This window comes from Melanotaenia boesemani, chromosome 10, assembly GCF_017639745.1.
Source record: "Melanotaenia boesemani isolate fMelBoe1 chromosome 10, fMelBoe1.pri, whole genome shotgun sequence".
NCBI lineage: Eukaryota > Metazoa > Chordata > Actinopteri > Atheriniformes > Melanotaeniidae > Melanotaenia > Melanotaenia boesemani.
In genome coordinates this window covers 35,094,257-35,112,749 of record NC_055691.1, presented here as the reverse complement: position 1 = coordinate 35,112,749, position 18,493 = coordinate 35,094,257, and the positions used below count along the sequence as shown (strand labels likewise).

The following is an 18,493-nucleotide window of genomic DNA, read 5'->3' as shown; positions in this document are numbered from 1 at the left end:
ACACAGTCGGCTAGTTTATGATGTCATATTGTGGCTTTAACGACTTGTGCATTCATCCAGAGGTGAATTTAGACCCAGCCGTGAACCTTTTACTCACTTTTAGAAAACCATAAACACAAGAGCTGAGTTACGTCAAGAGAAAGTATAAATAAAAGAGAATAATCCCAGCCTTCAAAAACATATCAGAGGGGACAGGATCAAGTGTGTGACCGAGAAAAGAAATGAGGCTGCATGTGCCAGGCAAAAAACAGCAGCATATTTACTCTGCACAAGTCACTGTCTGCCATGTTTACAGGTCCAGCCAATCATAGATCATTCAGAGAAAATGAGCAGGTGCCTTCTGCTCACCCAGAGTCAGACTCATTCATTTCATGGCTATCAGGAAAAGAGGGTTAGCTACATCAAAGCCTTTGAGATAAACACTGATTAGCTGCTCTTTCATTTCGATTCAGGGTCTTACTGTACACTGCAGAAACTGGCCTCAAATAAACACCCTTACACGCAGTTACAACAGCCATAAACACATCGCTAACTGAGCTAATAACACAAACCAAGGCTGCTGAAAATGTCCCAGACCCTGCAGACGTACAGTACACAAGGAACAGGATGGTGGGATTTTGTTCGCTGCTGGAGCGTTGCCACATTTTTAATGAGGTACATTCATTTCTGCAACACAAGTTTTGTTTTTGGTCTTCATCATTTCCAGCAAATGCATTATGGCATTAGGTGTGATTTCTTTTTCTTTTTTTCGACAATCTGAAAGCACACAATAATCAAAGTGTTGGCCCCTAATAAAGAGGGATCAACTTCCTAAGTCTTTGCTAACGAGGGAGTTAGAGGACAGGCCAATTTGCATTCCATAAAAAAATAAAATGGGAAAACGAGGAAAGCAGCTCAAAACATCAAATGTTTATGAAGCCTCCTCGTGATAAGCAAAGGCGGATTTTGCTGTTAAACTTATGTTGGCTACTGCACAAAGCTGGCAGGGACATAGACTCACAGATCAGCCAAAGGTTGCACCACACACACCGAACTCGCATCACAACGGCCTTATTAGCCTGACAAGGTGAAAGCTCTCAGCTGCACCACATCTTACATTTTATCCTATGGGTGTTTTGATGGATCATGTTTATTTGATGGAGACTGATACCTGGATTCATTATGATACAAGATGCACCAAGATGCTTTTATATGGACAACAGTTGCCCTTATTTGGTCAGTGATGCTGTTTGTCTTCAGAATGGCGATAACCCCACAAAATAATATACAAGCACGTGTTTAAAGCTCAGCAGCAAATGTTAATTAATAATTAGGTGACTGATATTTACAGCTGTCAAACAATTCTCATGCAGGAGAACTGGGTTTCATCTACGCATCTCCAGCTGGGATGTTTGTAAAGAACATGTCTGGCCAGTTTTGAAATACTGGTGAAACCTCTGAACCTCTTCAAAGAACATATTTACTCCCTTTTTTCTATATCTGAGCACAAGTACAAGAGAACTATGGGTTTAAAATAAGAAAGGGTTAACAACCTTTTGACTGCAGACTAAAAGATTTAAACACTAATCTGGTCTAGATTAGTGCCAGAGCAGCTGACTCAATCTTGGAGTCCACTGACAGTATCCACAAAAAAAAAAAAAACTCCTAATAATAAACATTTGTGGAATCACTTGTTATATTGAGTCTATTTTGAGGATCCAGGGGTTCCGATGTGGGAAAATGTGCATAATCAGTCATCTGTAATGTTTCCTCTACCATTATATTGGCAGGGCGCCCCGCCCTCCTGACGACACCCACCGCCCCACCCACAAAGTCAAGTTCATTTAATTTGATCTGGTTTTCTAAACAGCGCCGTCACAGCAGAATTCATTTCAGGTTTAAAAAATTAAAAACAAAACAGTCCGAGGTTATTTATCTGGTTTACATGGCAGCAGGTCATAGCTGCTGCGCTTCCATTACCCCCCGTAATGGAATTGAGTAAAACCTAAATATTGCAATAAAAACCTGGTAATTGAAACACCTAAATTTGGTGGAGACTCCACTTTGAGGAGGATGGAGATTTCTAATTCTTTGTAAAACTCTGGTATTTCACTGTTGTTTGCTACCAAGGATGGAAGTTATTTTTTATTCTTTAATTGTTTGTTATTTTGTTAATTGTTTGTAAAGATTTCCGTCTTCTGCGTCTACTCATACCACCCATCTTACTTGACATTAACTGGTCACGTGTACGCCACGTCCGGGTAATTTTGCAAAAAACCACATCATGGATGGATGGATGGATGGATGGATGGATGGATGGACGGATAGACAGATGGATGGATGGATGAACAGATGGATGGGTGGATGGATGGATGGATGGATGGATGGATGGATGGATGGATGGATGGATGGATGGATGGATGGATGGACGGATAGACAGATGGATGGATGGATGAACAGATGGATGGGTGGATGGATGGATGGATGGATGGATGGATGGATGGATGGATGGATGAACAGATGGATGGGTGGATGGATGGATGGATGGATGGATGGATGGATGGATGGATGGATGGATGAACAGATAAATGGATGGATGGATGGATGGATGGATGGATGGATGGATGGATGGATGGATGAACAGATGGATGAGTGGATGGATTGGTGGATGGATGGATGGACAGATGGATGGATGGGTGGATGGATGGACAGATGGATGGGTGGATGGATGGATGGACAGATGGATGGATGGGTGGATGGATGGATGGACAGATGGATGGATGGGTGGATGGATGGATGGACAGATGGATGGATGGGTGGATGGATGGATGGACAGATGGATGGATGGGTGGATGGATGGATGGACAGATGATGGATGGGTGGATGGATGGATGGACAGATGGATGGATGGGTGGATGGATGGATGGACAGATGGATGGATGGATGGATGGATGGATGGATGGATGGATGGATGGATGGATGGATGGATGGATGGATGGACGGATAGACAGATGGATGGATGGATGAACAGATGGATGGGTGGATGGATGGATGGATGGATGGATGGATGGATGGATGGATGAACAGATGGATGGGTGGATGGATGGATGGATGGATGGATGGATGGATGGATGAACAGATGGATGAGTGGATGGATGGGTGGATGGATGGATGGACAGATGGGTGGGTGGATGGATGGATGGACAGATGGATGGATGGGTGGATGGATGGATGGACAGATGGATGGATGGGTGGATGGATGGATGGACAGATGGATGGGTGGATGGTTATATTCAGCTGCATAGCTCAGCAAACCTGTAGCTCCTCAAACGCGCTGCCTCCTTCCACAGGGTCCACGTTAATAAGTGGAATTCATTTTAGTTTAAATATCTTTGGATAAGTTAGCGTTTTATACCTGGACATGCAAAACTCTGAAAACGTAGTAGTGATGAGTTTGGAGAACTGACAGAACATGAATCTTCTGACGGTTACGATCTTACATTATGATCCAGGACAGAATGTGAGACAGAGAAATCATTCTTGGAGAAAAGCAGTGTTTCTAATGAATACCGTGAGTACTTTCCTAATGTTGATTATGTGATTATGGAGCAGGTTAGCGTCTGTCTTTTCCATTTTAACAACTCAAGACTGTCTGCTGTAAAACTATTAGGCTTTAGCAGCATTAAGTACAAATGAATGACATAAAATAACTGAGCCATATATTGAGGAAATGCTTATTAAACACTATTTGGACTGAAAATATTCTCATTTCCATATAAAATATGGATTTTTGAATAACGGGGAGGTTTTCCTGCCGGCTGTGGAGACTGAGCATAGCTTAATCACAGCTCTCAAAAGGGTAATTGTAATTGTACAGAGTGGAGGCCAAGTTTGCAATTTAGTGTAAAACACAAAGTGCCCATGAAAACAACAGCCAGTCACAAAGAAAAAAACAAATGCATGGCCAAAACTAAAATGTGAATGAGGGATAATTACTGTAAGTGTGTTAAATAAGTAAACAAAACAAAGATAAATAAACCAGCCATGGAGGCAGTAAATTATGTCCAATAACAGCTGGGTCAACAAAAAAGAGATGATTTTGTTGGCTAATGTCTCGCAAAACACTTTTTGTATGATTTGTGTGCTGTTAAAAGCCAGATATTCTCCTGTGTATAAAAAAAAAAAAAAATGTACAAGCAAAACAGCATTAAAAAAGTTTTTTTCTAAAAATGTCATTTTCAAAAGCAGGATATGGACTGTAAAAAGTCGAATGTAGTAGCTGCTTTTATCTGGCACAAGGGCCACTTAAGAGTCCATAAACACGTTTTTCTGCCTTTAAAAGTGCTTAGAAATAAAGAAACGTGCAACAAAAGCAAAGTTTTTGTATCTTAAAACGGTTAATGAAACACATTTTTTTGATTCTCTGATTTCTAAATCCTCCTAATTTGCTGATGTCAACTTGTTACCGCAAATTAAACCCTCATTAAGCAAGCAAAAATGTCAGAGTGTGTCATGCCAGCTCATTTGCTCACAGTGACAACCGGCATCCATCATTCATCTGCATGATTTACAGCCAAACTTCTCTAACAGTACAGAATTAAATACACAGCCATCTTCTTCACAGAGTTGATCTCAAATTGTCGGCCACATGCATTAGATCACAACTAAACACTCACACAAAAAAAGTGATTTGACTTGATCATGCAAGAACATGACAGAACAACCACATCTAAAGATATTTTACATAAAAACTGAATGCTGATGTGACACTGCAGGCAAAAGAAATACAAACCATCCCATTTCCATCATAAGGTCACACTTCAATGGATCAGTGAGTGGATTCTGTAACAGTTGAAGGCATAAGGAAATTAAATCCTTATTTATCTAATAAGAGCCAGTCATCTGTGTGCTTACAGAGAATTTATGGTGCATTATTCCTTTACAAACAAAAAAAAAGAATCAATGAGCTGCTGAAAGCAGTTGCAGGCTCCTCAGGAGGAGGAGGATAAAAGCTTCAGGACATGCCGCTCAGGAAGTGATGGTAGCACCAGTCAAGGTCTATTCTCTCTGAAAGAAGAGTGATGTCTCCCGGGAGTGGACAAGCTGTCCAGCAAGACACCGTCCTGGGACCGGCCTGCTTTGCTTAAGCTGTAATAAGGCAGAGTCACCAACTCCATCAATCAGGTGGAGTGATGGGCGAACTGCATTAGCAAATGTTTCAGAGCAGTACTGAATAAGCAGCTGAGACGGAGAGCTCTGCACAAGTCATTTAATCTAGTCTTTAGTGCTGATGTGCGTGTTTTTTTGACACAACTGAAGGAAGTCTGAGCTAGAATTATTTCACGTTCTCTCACAGAGTCAACATTCCTCCAGAGGTGTCCTGATTTAATGTCCTTCTCCTCCGAGCATCGTTTATCTTTTTAAAAATAATTGAGTTTGTTTCTAAAAATGCAAACATGAAACCATGATGCTAAAATTCTTGCAAAGGTTTTCATTTTCTGGTAGAAAAAAGACGTTTGAGTGACACTTTGAATAGACTGGGGTCTTCATCTGGGACCCGGGCACTGACTCTCACAAATGAAAATAAAGCGTGCAGGCCGACAGCTCCACCTCAGCCGCTTCCTAATTAAAACAACTGCTGATGTTTCTGCCATGTGTTGAAGTGATGTGTGTCGACAGTAAATGCAGGACACGTTTGGAGGAGCCGCTTGGGGAATATGTTGTGGTTAGGATTTGGAATATCTTAACATGTCATCAGGTAAATGTTGTAAGGCTGAATGTAGCTTGAGTTCATTGTCAGGACAACACACGCACTCAAGACTCAAACAGTCATTTAAAGCTCCCCTTACGCAGGAATCAGACTTCCACCTAAACCCACAATGCTCCAGCTTTCATTCTTGCTAGTTCTACTGTTCTCACTTTTGCATATCATCATTCACTCAAGATAAGAAATGTATTTTCCTGAGCACACAATTAAAGTCTTTTTTTTTTTTTGTTTGCTGACAGAACTTCTCCCCATCCTCAAACCTCAGCAGCTCAGCAGAAAAAGCAGTCGTGACCTCCTCAACCTAAACTTCCTTCTCTGCGCAATAATAAAGCCAAACCGATTATATGAATCCATCTCCTGACAAAAAGGGAGACCTGACTTTACTGAAACGCTAGGAAGAGAAAGTCAGTGATCTAAAAAGGTCAAAGATGAGGAGAAACGCTACAGCTGCAGACATCATGGGTCAGTCCTCTGCAAAAACCAACCACTGAAATCAAGCCTGTAAATAATCATGATCCAATCAGTCAGTCACTGGTTTGATTTTATTCCCAATGACAGAGAGAGAAACAGTGCACATGACAGAGCTGGCTCTGCGTGCGAAATGCAATACAAAGCAAGCTGTTCTCCATCTGGAGATGTCAGACTTGTCTGCCTCACCAAGCCATGACAAGCTGCATCAGAGGTAGTCGGTTTACACCATCTTTGACTGGATTTCATGAAGGTGCAAATACAGCTCCAAATGCAAAGGATATATGGCCGTAAATCTGTAATTAACTCAACATAAAGCATTCATTTAAAACCAATTACAGTGGTAGCTCGTAAGGATAAGGAGAAGCAGGAATAGGAACAGAAGCAAGAAGCCAGTATCCACCAACAATAGCAGGATAATAATGTACATTTATATATCTGGTTTCATTCTTTCATCCCACACAACATTTAGTGCAAATCCCCCTCAGGCTGACATTACAGCTCTGGATTGGATTCAACTTTTGCCCTCTACCAGTGCAGTTATTTGATGAAAGGCTTGGCACGGGTCACGTTCAAGAGTGGTGGTCCTCTCCCCCACCCTACCTTGCATGTTTTTAAACTAAACTATAGGACCTGGACCAGACTGGTTGTAAATAACCTGTGGTGTCCCAGAGGGTGGCATACAGCAGGCTGTTTTACATTTTGCAGAGTACTAAAACCACACGCTGCGTTCCCAAGACTCAGCAGTATCAATTAGAGGCAGCATGTGAAAAGATGTGCTTCCTCCACGGCTGTGGTCTGGTAAGAGGTAGGAAGTGAGGGGAGCGGGAGGAAGGAGGCAGCTGCTAGTGGGTCCTCAAAAGTTTGGTTTTCATTTTGCTCTGTCGGGCCACGTCTCCAAATGCAGGAAAAAAATGTGCACTGAGCAGTCACTCCTAATCCCCAATTTCCTTTCTCTTATTTAAAGTGAACAGTTATCAACACAGAGAACATGCAGCAGCAGAATAAATGCCAAAATTTATTTGTACCTCAGTGTTACGGGTCCAAGGGAAGCATAAGGGTGTCCCTGTTGGCCTAACCGGCCTGACCGCAGGCTCTCTGCGCTGTTTCTGACTCACTGACCATGCTTATGAAACACCAGATACCATAATCATATGTGAAACCCACAAACGTTACACAAGCCACAAAATGTCCAACACTTGTTTCCTTTAAGTAATGAACCTGAAATAAAACAGAAATCAAAGTAACTGAAAATCACTTTCAGTGTAAGCTGCAGTTTTTCCGCTCCAGAGATCAACAGCAGCTTCAGGACGTTGATCCTGAGCTACATTTCCCGTCTGATAACAATCCCAGAGAGCTCGTCATGATTTCTGGGTTCTAGTTCTGCTTCTGGTCTAGTTTTTGTTGTATTTCTGTTACCAGATTTATTCAGCATTGTTAACTTCCTGCTCACTCCTGGTGTTGTTTCCACATCTTGTAATGAAACCTTGTAAATACCAGACTTATTCTTTGTTTGTGATTAGCTCCCTCTGCATAAAAACTCCTTGGTTTCTTTTGTCCAGATTCTCACCAACCCTGTCCTGGTTTGTTTCACTTTAACTTTTCTTTATCAGACAGTCTTGTGTTCATTTCTAATGTTTGGCTTTAATTTCTGAGTAATAAACTTTGTTATCTGCTGCAGCATCTTTAGTTTCCTATAAATAACTCTTAGTTCCATGTCGGTCTGCCTCCTGACTGTAGTCAGGCTGAGTTCTCATCTTCTGATTGGTGCAGAATCTTCCATGTGGTGTTGCTTTTTGTTGCATTTCAATGCAAACAAAGAGGATGTAAAACAGGTAGAAACATCAGATTTCTAGATGCATTGAGCAGCTAATCCACTGTGTATGCCTGGTGACGTACTGTTGCAGAACACCTCCAGGACTCAGAGATATGATCTCAGCAAATCAGATTAATTCATGACAGTCAATTCATTTACAAACCAAATCCCTCACAGAGAGCACCAACAAGGGAATGAACCTTTAATGAACTAACATACTGTATATTAAACCATTTCAAATCCAAAATCTGGTTTGTAGTGGCTCCAGATCCACATCTGCTCCAACGACTACGACAGCACAAGGTTTTCCCACTAATACGACCAAGTCACCCAAAATTAACGAACCCAGCTGGCATATTCTGGCACATTTTAGCTTCTGTGAGCTCTCAAACTGTGAATCCTCTGAGCTCGTTCCTCTATAACAGAGCCAGGGCTTTGAAAGCATGGTGGACTGTGATGAGTTTCCCCAACTGGTTTTGACAGATTTGGCCCTAAATGCTGCAGAAGTTTCCTACTCTGCTCAGCCAGCAAACACTGAGGTCTTGCTTTTTTTTTTTTTTGTCCTTCATAAACAACAGGGCAACACAACGAGGGATTAATTCCCCTCTATTTGACAACAAATGGCCTCCTTTACTGAGTCCAGGGAGAACAGAAGGACCACACAACCCCTTGGTCTTACAATGGACAAAGGCTCTGCTTCCAAATGGGCCAACTTGTGTCATAACCTTATAGAAATGAGCCAGCGATCCTTGATGGGGAATAATGCCAACGAGATGGAGACACAAACTGAGAAGGGGGCCTTTTCCGCATTCACACTAAAAAGGGCAAACTATGGCATCCTTGCTGGATATTGGGGACAGGGGAGTTTTTGTTTCTAAAAGCTTGGGGTTCTCTGCTTACATGTCGTGCTCCCTCTCATCCCCAGTGCTGTTAATCCCATTAATATGAAGAGGGCCAAGAGCCTGAGAGTGGCCACAGCTTAAGAGCCATCAGCCAGCATTAACTCTGGAAATCCAAACCCTTGTCTAGACCCATTAACAGCTCAGCCGAACACCAGTTCAAAACACAGAATTAGAAAATATAGCTGACATCACATTTTTATCTTATTTAGATGACCAATCTTCTGCAGCTCAATCAAATCCACCCTTTATTTTAACTCAATGTGTTGCTTGGCAGCTTTAATGTGCTTTTTTAAATAAATGAACAGTTCCCACACAAAACGGACCACGTGAACAATTTATTGTCGTTATTAGCCAACAGTGCGTTTTTTTCTGACTGCCTGCAGCATGCGGTCTGTATGTGTGTTATAACCACAAGATGAATTAAACAAGCTAATCTGTTGGCTTTTAATTAAATAGCTAGGCAATGAGCATTGAGAATACTCAAAGAGGGCTAAGGTTGGCATCTTGTGCAGCGAAGGCAATCTCTAATGCCTCAATCCACCACCCGGCAGCCAAAGCGACGGCTACATATGGCCCGTTTCTCATCTAACTGCATATCGGTCGGGTGATTACAGAGCATTGGAGCCTGATTAATGCATCTTTAAAGCAGCTTGCCTTGGCCTTGCTAAAGTACAGCGAGGGCTCTGAAGAAATGGTGGGTATGGTGACTGCTCATGATCAGCCGGTGCATACTGCTGCAGCATATATCACACATAGTGGTCAGGGGAAATGACCGCCTCAGCTTCTCCACTGTGCTGTGCAAACTGAGAATCATCTAACTTACAGCACTGTGTGACCAATAGCACAAAAACTATCGCGGGTTATTTAAAACTTGCGTATGTTTCTACAAAGTCTAGACACCATCTGGACCTGGAGGTTACGGCTGAGAAGTGAAGAACCATGTTTCCAGTGTGAAGTGACTAAGGATTATTGTGATTAAGTTAAAAAGTTAGTGGTACTCCCATGCTTAGCATTTCAAACCTGCAATATACTAATCATGTTTTTGCACAAAAATATCTAAAATGCATTTTTTATTTTCTGTTTTTTGCTTTCATTAAAAGCTGTAAGTCTGTCTCATAGTAAAAACTCCTTTTTTTCATTTTAAGGTGTTAACATGCTGACAATAAGCTCCAAATAAACTTTATGATTAAAACTTTAATGCAACATGATTACTTTTTAGAAATGCAGAAATATTGTTAATAGAAAATGGTGTAATCTTGCTGTATATAAAGGAAGTACAAAAACATTAAAAAGGAAAACAAAATGAAGTTTCTCTCACGTGTCAGCAGAACAACACAGCTGGACAAACCACAGAGGAACAGAGCCAGCGGTGCGATCGAGGCTGGCCGAAGCACAAATCAGCACTACCTACTGCAGTGTGTTATGAAGGAAGGAGCAATGCCTTACTCTGGAAAAAGTCCAAACCAACTCAGAAAAAGATCTGCACCGTGTGGCCTTCCTCATTAATAAACTGATCAGACAGTAGATGTAGAATATCCGTACGTTGCACAGCAATCTGATTTCTAGTTTCACATTTTCAGCCGGCAGAATGGAAAAGGAAAGAAAAGGAAGTCCCCAGTAAGGCAACAGGAATGCATTGCTATGCAACAATGTGTGTGTTTCCACACTTTTTATGTGTTACAAAAGTGCACCAATAAAGCACATTCTCAAGTTTAATCTCTATTGCACATTTTCCAAATATGCAGGTTTTTTTGATTTTCCCTTCTGCCCTCACCAAAGGGAACGCAGCACTGAGGCCAACATTTCTAAAAACAAACCAAAAAAGCACTTAAGCAGGTAAATTCAATGAGCACGTTACAAATAATGCAGTTGTATTCTGGGAAAAAGGACAGTCAGCTATCTACGTCAGCTGTTTCCTGTTAACCTAAATATGAACTCACTTCAACACTTCACCTAATTCTGTGGGGTTTTGTTTGTAGGCAAAGGAGCTCACAAACACATTAAACCCCCCTCATTAATGCTATTTTTAGAAACAAATTAAATTCTGCCAGACTAGCTTATCTTGCAATTGTGATGCGGGTAAAAATAACAATTTTTAGCTTTGCAGGCTATCTGTTGGAAAGTGAGAGCTTAGGGAAACGGAGATCTTTCCGGCTAAGATGGTCGCACTGGAAGCACATTCAGATGGAGAAGCATTTACATCTATTTTCTCTTTTATTTGTTTGATAATAAATCAACTTAAAAGAAAAATGAGAAAGAATTTTGAAAAAAAAAAAAAAACAACATTGCAAAAAGGAAAGCTTCTTGTCTAGAAGGTCAACAGTTTTCATATGTTGAAAATCCAAAACACCTCCCTCCTCATCTGGGATGATCTGTTAGAGAAAGTGTGGGGTCAACATTATTGGGCAGGATGCCTCCTGGATAACTCCGTCCACTCCTGCCAAAAGACTTTACTCCCTGGAAGTCTGAGGTAATGCAGTGAGAGGAAACAAAGGTTCCTCCTGTTGACAGCTCATTAACCACACGCTGAAAGAAGCCACCACCACACTGCTCATCAGTTTGTATTTTAAAGCAGAAATTAATTCAAACCTGCAACAACAGATCATATTTGTTCCAGCACTGACAGAAAAAACAAACCCAACACTTGATGTGTGCTAATGTGGTGAAGAAGCAGCAGCTCCAGTTTTCCTTTAAGCTCATGTCACATGCATGTTTACATCCGCACTGTTTGGTCTGGCTTTAAAGAAACAACTTCAGTTAAGGCATTAAAAACTACTTGGTTAGTGTCAGGAAAACATGAAGGCTCGTCATGAGCAAGTTAGTCCGTCATCCAGCCGGGAAGGAAACCTCAAGCTGAAAAGCATTTTTTAAAAGTTGTTCTAGTATGATTGTTATTTTGTACCTATTTTCACTAGATCAGGCCAACACAAAGGAAGAAAACCAGGATATAATCCAATCAAACTACTAAGAAACTGATATATGTCCCATAGACATATATCCATACATACAGATTTTTTTTAATCTAGTCTTGTTTTTGGGACTTTTTAAATGAGAAAACTGCTTCATGATGTAGCTGGAACCACCAGACTGAACCAAAACAGCTCAGTTTGAGGGCATAAAACCAAACTATTAAGCTGAATATGCTTCAGTCATTATAGGTTTATTGCAAGAATAATTGATCAGTTAGAAATACTGTAAATGTGTCTGCTTTGAAAATACAAGAATTAGTAAATGTTATTTTGTCACAAAGCTATGAATTAACTCACTGTGTCACAAACTATGTGTGTCGGCAGGACCTTTGATGTCTCCATTCTGGCATACAGACCCAAACACAGCATCCTCCATTTCAATCCACTTCAGATGTTCCCTTTCAAACTGGCAAAGAGAAAAAAACTCAACAGCTTTGCAACTGGGACCATCTGGAGGCACTGGAGATGGGAGCTGAGCTGAAGGCCTAAAAGGCTTTTCAGTGGTAGCTGAAGGGGAGGCAGACAGAGGACGGAGAGGGAGACTGTGGAACAGCTACATCCACTAAACCATGTCGTGAGTCCCTCTCTGCAGACAGGAGGGTAATTACAGGGCGCAGACAGAGAAAGCTTGACTGGTAAAAAAGTAGAGTTACTCAGACTACTGGGTTGCCGCCCTTTACATAACCACAACGTTAACCAGCCAGTCCTACAGTATAAGTTATAAGAGGATGGTTCCAGTTCACTGAATTGACATAGACTGAAAAAGAAGTGACGGTGCTGGGTAGAGACAAGTCCACGTCAAGCCACGTGAGCCTAAACGGCCGGGTGTCCATCTGATATGGACCATTCTGCCTTCAATCTCAACTCCTCTAATCAGAATTTTGTGATATGAAGTAGTTACTGAGTGTTATAAATCCATCCCTACCCTGAAAGCTGCGTCCTTCATTTCGACCTGCAACCTTCACGCATCCTCACAGTCAAATCGTACAACATGAGGGCAGAGAAATGAGGAGGAGAGAGTTCCTCACATCCATCTGGCAGGAAGCCATAATCCATCAAACCAGTTTGCGCGGAGGTGAAATATCAGGTGAAAACAGTTCAGTGTGTCCAACTGTTAAAGTTTCATCCCTTTTATCTCCACTTCAAAAGTTTTCACCTTGTTTAACCTGAAATCTTTTGTCCTGAAAATTTCAATTTAGCCACCTTTAATCAAACTCAGGTTTCTTCTCTAGATATTTCTGTTGACACTGAAAGCTTCTAGCGAGCAGTCCCACAGCAAAATGCAACAGTATTTTCTCCTCTGACATCATCTCTGCTCTCCCTCCTCCACTCCATCCCAGCTGAGGGCTGCAGCGCAGACACGAACGGCGCGGCACCTTATCAGCAGTTTGTAGCGCAGGTGTCAACGCCATGCATGCGCTAATGATGAGTGTTTCCAGGGGAGGGAGAGGAGGAGGGTCCCTGGGGCGATTTGGCCCCGTGGAGCAGGTCACCCCAGGCTGTCTTTTTTATCAAGGGAGAGGTCACGACGCTTCCATTACCGAACACTGCCGGGGATGAAATTGTTTTCTGGAGCCTGCAGGATTAAAATTTAACAGCATTTATAAAACCTTTTTTATATATTTTAAATGTGACTTGCTGATGGTCTTATTTACCATCTACGGAGGACATAAAGTCCTCTCTGATAAATGCGTTACTGTTAAACACACAATTCTATGCGTCTTTTTTTCATTCCCTTCACAATACTGAGATAAAAAACAAAATAAAACCAGCTGATTAACTATTCCACTTCCATCCTCATGGTATCAGCCAACTGTACAAATCCTGAGGTGTCTTTTATGCCAGCTTTACTGGTCTTAGCTATTTCATACACACACAAACACACAGCTCAATCTTGGAATTTAACTTTAAATCATTAGCTGATTTAAGTCTGTGCATTAGTCTCACAGCTGGGAGCCAAGGGGGAGACATAATCTGCCTTCACAGATGGCAATCAATCCTGCACTGTGGCAAAATATCCAGTTATTTCCTGCTAAGGTATTGATTTAAAAAATGTTTTTAATGCTCACAAAACCAACATCTGATCTTTATTTTTAAGTAAATTCGGTCTGACTGGTGTTAGGAAAATTATGATCTGCAAGCTCCATGAACTGCTGTTCGAGTCTCTGCTGTGTGTGTTTGGTCATGACAAGATCATATGTTGATTTATACTCAGCACACGTTTAGCATTTCTAACTTAACAGCTTATGTGATATGACAAAGACAGACAGGCTTTTTCCCCACCCTAAAACCAAGTTAAGAAATAAAAGTCAGTGTGTCCCAAACATCAAAATGATTTACACTAACAGAAAAAAAACTATTTAAATGAAATTAAGTTCATCCAGAAAGAAAAAATGTCACATCACCAACCAGAAAACTACATGACATTCACATGGAAAAAGTACCAAATATGGCTTCCAACTCTTTTTACAGCGTATCTCTGTCGCACCCATCCACTCCTCCATCTCCCTCACCCCCCGAGTGGAGCCCAAGGGGACAGAAGACGGCTGCTAATTGCAAGCCTGAGCACATGGTGTTAAAAACAGATAATGCTGGATGACAGATAGCCTGGGATGAAAAGGCATGTCGAGGACAGAACACGTCAGAGAAAATCTTTAGAAATCCCTGGCTGGGACCAGCAAATTCTGTCATTCTACCGTTTCATATAAAGCCTTAAAAACGTTTGGATGAAAACACACGTGGCAGCGAATAACATCATGTTTGCATCTTCTCACAGAAATCAGGGCTGTCTCACATTAAAACTTTAAGAGGCTATCCAGCAGCCACACAGCAGCTGACTCTGCAGCAGCAGTAGCCTCCCAACCTCTCCACAGCGCTGCCACTCCCTGACAGGTTTATGGACACAGACCACCAACTTTCATGCACGAAGTAGCTGAATCAGCTGACCTAAGCATGAGTACATACAGCAACACAACGAGAAAAGTATCAGTCTTTCAGCAAAAAGGCCTTTGGGAATGAGCCGAGGAGGAAGTGTTCTTTATACAACGCCACTGCACAGGAAATGCACCGCTGGTTGATGTGTCTGTTCACAGTAGTGTCCTCTGGCTGGGATTTAAAAGTTCCTCAACACCTGTTATACATACATGGAGGCCAGGATGTCGTATTAGCTGAGGAGTATATTTTAATGATGATAGGAGGCTGATACACTGAATGCAGATGCCTCTGACCTACATCAAGGCACGGCTGGTGAACAAAGAGCCTGAGGCCCTGACAACCATTCAGCCATCAAATATCAAAAGGCCAGCTATGAGTAATGCATAACCCTGCATTACAGCAGCTGAACCCGAGCATGGATGCGCTCAAGCAGATAGTGACAACTTTGCCTATTTTTAGTCAAATTAATAATAAAATGCTTTACTCAAAGTTTCAGCAGGCTGCACATTTGGACAAGTTTGGAAGTGATGTGAAGCAAAGAGGCACACTTCTCCAGAGATCAATTAATTCTTCAGCACAACTCAGGATTTTGAGCAAGTTCAGACTCTGGAGGCTGCAGCACTTTGCACAGAGACATCCAGCCATGCTGCTTATTTATGGACTTCCCTGTTCACCCTATAGAAAACAATACCGACGCTGGAAATATACAGTATGCTGCTGCAGCGCTACAGGACGATTGCACTGTTTGTTTTTAAGACAGCTGTTTGGTTTTTCTTCTTTAAAGGGAAGCACACGCACTAAAACACGTTTCCAGGTGTTTTGACAGCAGTTATAAAAAACATTTAGGCTTTTTGACCACTCAACAGCTCTTGTAGCATAACATTACCAATCAATAGTCTGCCTGATACCTGCCCTTAGACAGTTTGTTGTTTGTGTTCATGTAAAAGCTCATCTGTGATGCTGATGCCATGAACTTGGAGTTATGGCAACAAAACGAGCAAAACTATCGCACTTTTACTGCTGTGAAGAAGAGATCCGCTGCAGCTGCGGAGGTGTGATCCGGTGGTTAGTTACATGGGTCAGGGTGTCTTTCATTCACACAAGTACCTGTCATCGTAGCAGAAATCTGCGCCCAGAGTGTTGACATACAGGACCAGAGCCACGGCGCCGCACAGTAATTCTGCAAACATCTCTGTCTCGCGCACACGCGGGGAAATTGTTAAAAAAATGAATAAAAACAGAAAGAATGAAAGCAACCAAAAAAGAAAAAAAGAACAAAAAAAGTAAAAGATGGGCGAGACGGAGAGAGCAGCGAATCCCGGTGTCTCTCCCTCTCAGTCCCCGTCTTTGTCAGGATGTCTCTGCGAAACCAAGTCCTCTCTGCCCCCCATCATCCCCGCTGAAGTGCGCAAAGTGGACAATCCGTCTGCGGCTCGCCTTCTAACCCATGTTGGTCCGAGCCCGACAGCTTTCACCCTGCTGGGAGCTGGACTGGAAGCAACACGAGCAGCGTTCAGTGGATCTGTGACAACATACCGCACGCCTCCCAAACACAGAGGCGGATCAGCGCGCGGATGCTCAGCGGCCGCTGCTGGATAAACGTCGCGAGACAGACTTACGTCAAGCTGCTGGTCGTACCTGTCGTAGCATCCGGTTAGACTATAAGAGTAAAGAGTAATAGTGTCAAACCTGGTATTTTATGTACAACTGTGGAGCCAAAACGAAGAAATAAAATAGAATCGCAAACTGGAATTTGTTAAATTTGAAATCTAAAATTTACGCCACGCATATTAGAAAGTAAACTGAACCCAATAAATCCTGTAATAAATTATCCGTATCATAATAAACATTAAATATCACTATCTGAAATATTTAAGTAGATTAATTACATGTTGTTCTACATCCTCTCTAAAATAATGAAGATATATTTTAAAGACATTTGTCTTATTTATCTTCTGCACGCAGCTTCAGCCTCCATCCACACGCGCTCATCTAAACCTGAATATTTGGTTTGTACTTTATTGTGGTAACAAACACGCTGAACTTCCGCTTTTGTGTTTAATATGTCAGCGCACTTGATTTAGCAGTGATCCAAAGCATGTGGCCAGGAGAGCTCTGGCGCATGCGCAGATCCCGTCATTGAGACACGGCGGGGATAAATCATTTTAGAAGATGCTGAGAGTCGTGGGTAAGGGTCACTTACAGCCGCTAACAGTAGTCCATAATTTGGAGGTGGTCCTCAGAATATAGCTCAGATTGGTGCTCCAAGACTGTTTTATTTAACTTCACTGTATAATTTCTGCCACCATATTTAATGGATTGTTCCTTTACCATTCTCACCCACCACATACGGCAGGGTACATGTTGTGCTTTGGTTTAAGATGGCTATGTCTTATTGCTCACTTAGTAATAATAATCATCAAAGAATCCAAAGCTACGATGCTGCATTGCTTTAGAAGTCCCAAATCTCCTACAAAAAGCTGGCAACTGGATTCAATGAATCTCACTAAGTGATCACAGCTGCAGCAAACAGCAGCTGTAACAGAAAAGCTATGCGTCCTTACTTTCATTTCATTTCATTTAAAAAATATGAGTGCGTAGTAAATTTACAATAGTTGCCATAAAAGTGAGTTTTTGTTGCAGGAGGTTGCAGGACTCCATTGATCTTTCAGTAAAAAATTGGGTGATGAAATAAGCTAAAATATTTTTCCTTCTGTTTATTTAAAGAACAGCTGACATGTTAATCACAGAGGCCCCTGAGAGACTAGTGTTGCTTGAGTAATTGCTTTCTGAAGTGCATAGCTGGCCCCGCAGCGACCACTAGAGGGCCCACAGTGTTTCATATTGCTTAGAGGGTGACTGGCCAACTCCTTTAACAACTTTTTCACTTCTAAAACACAACAAAATGCTTAAAGTAAATGCAAGAACAGCCACAATACCCAGTTCAATATTTAACTCAATGTTGAAAAAAGAATGCAGAGAGAATTACTATTTTAGTTATATTTGGTTACTATTCCCATGGAGTGAATCATCAACTTCAGAAATAGCAACTTGTTTTTATTTCTTAAAGAAAAAATGCATTTTGAAGTTAAATTAGTTTTCTGTTCAGGGCTGACCAAACGTCCTTGGACTCCACTCCACTGAGGATATCAGACAACTGTAGGATCAAAGAAACTGACATTAAAAGCAAAGAAAAGCAGAAATGTCTGCGCTTCACAGGGAAAATAAGAAGCCCAGTGCTCTGCATAACGATTCAGGGCTGTCAGGGCAGCATTTCAATGCAGCAGCAGCACACACTATGAATTATTCACACTGATCAACCTGATGGAAAAAATGTTATTTTCTCTCTTTGATTTAAATATTTTTGTTCCCTAAAAATCAGTAATATTGTTTCAGCTCAGACTGATTATATGGACATAAATGAGGGATCGCTATCTTACATCATGTTTAGACAAGGCAAAAAATGACCCACTTTGTTTCTCTGCAACATTACAGAACCTGCCTTATTTATAATATATAAAGCTATCATCACTTGATGAAGTGCTGGCTTTGACGTGAGTCCTCAAAGTGTCCTTTTAAAAACCTGCAAAAACCTAAAATCCATTTAAGACAGTTTACAAACTGATGTGGAGGTGATTGAACACACAACTTACATTAT

General features: G+C 41.5%; 1 protein-coding gene across 1 annotated transcript in view; it reads right to left on the bottom strand.

Moving 5' to 3' along the window:
- Window positions 1–16,424, bottom strand: part of tmtc2b (transmembrane O-mannosyltransferase targeting cadherins 2b) — an 89,112-nt gene extending 72,688 nt beyond the window's left edge. The window contains exon 1 of the mRNA XM_041997952.1: window positions 15,943–16,424. Coding sequence (XP_041853886.1) covers window positions 15,943–16,025 — 83 coding nt within the window. The 5' untranslated portion in view covers window positions 16,026–16,424. The remainder of the gene's footprint in view (window positions 1–15,942) is intronic.
- Window positions 16,425–18,493: the final 2,069 nt, after the last annotated feature.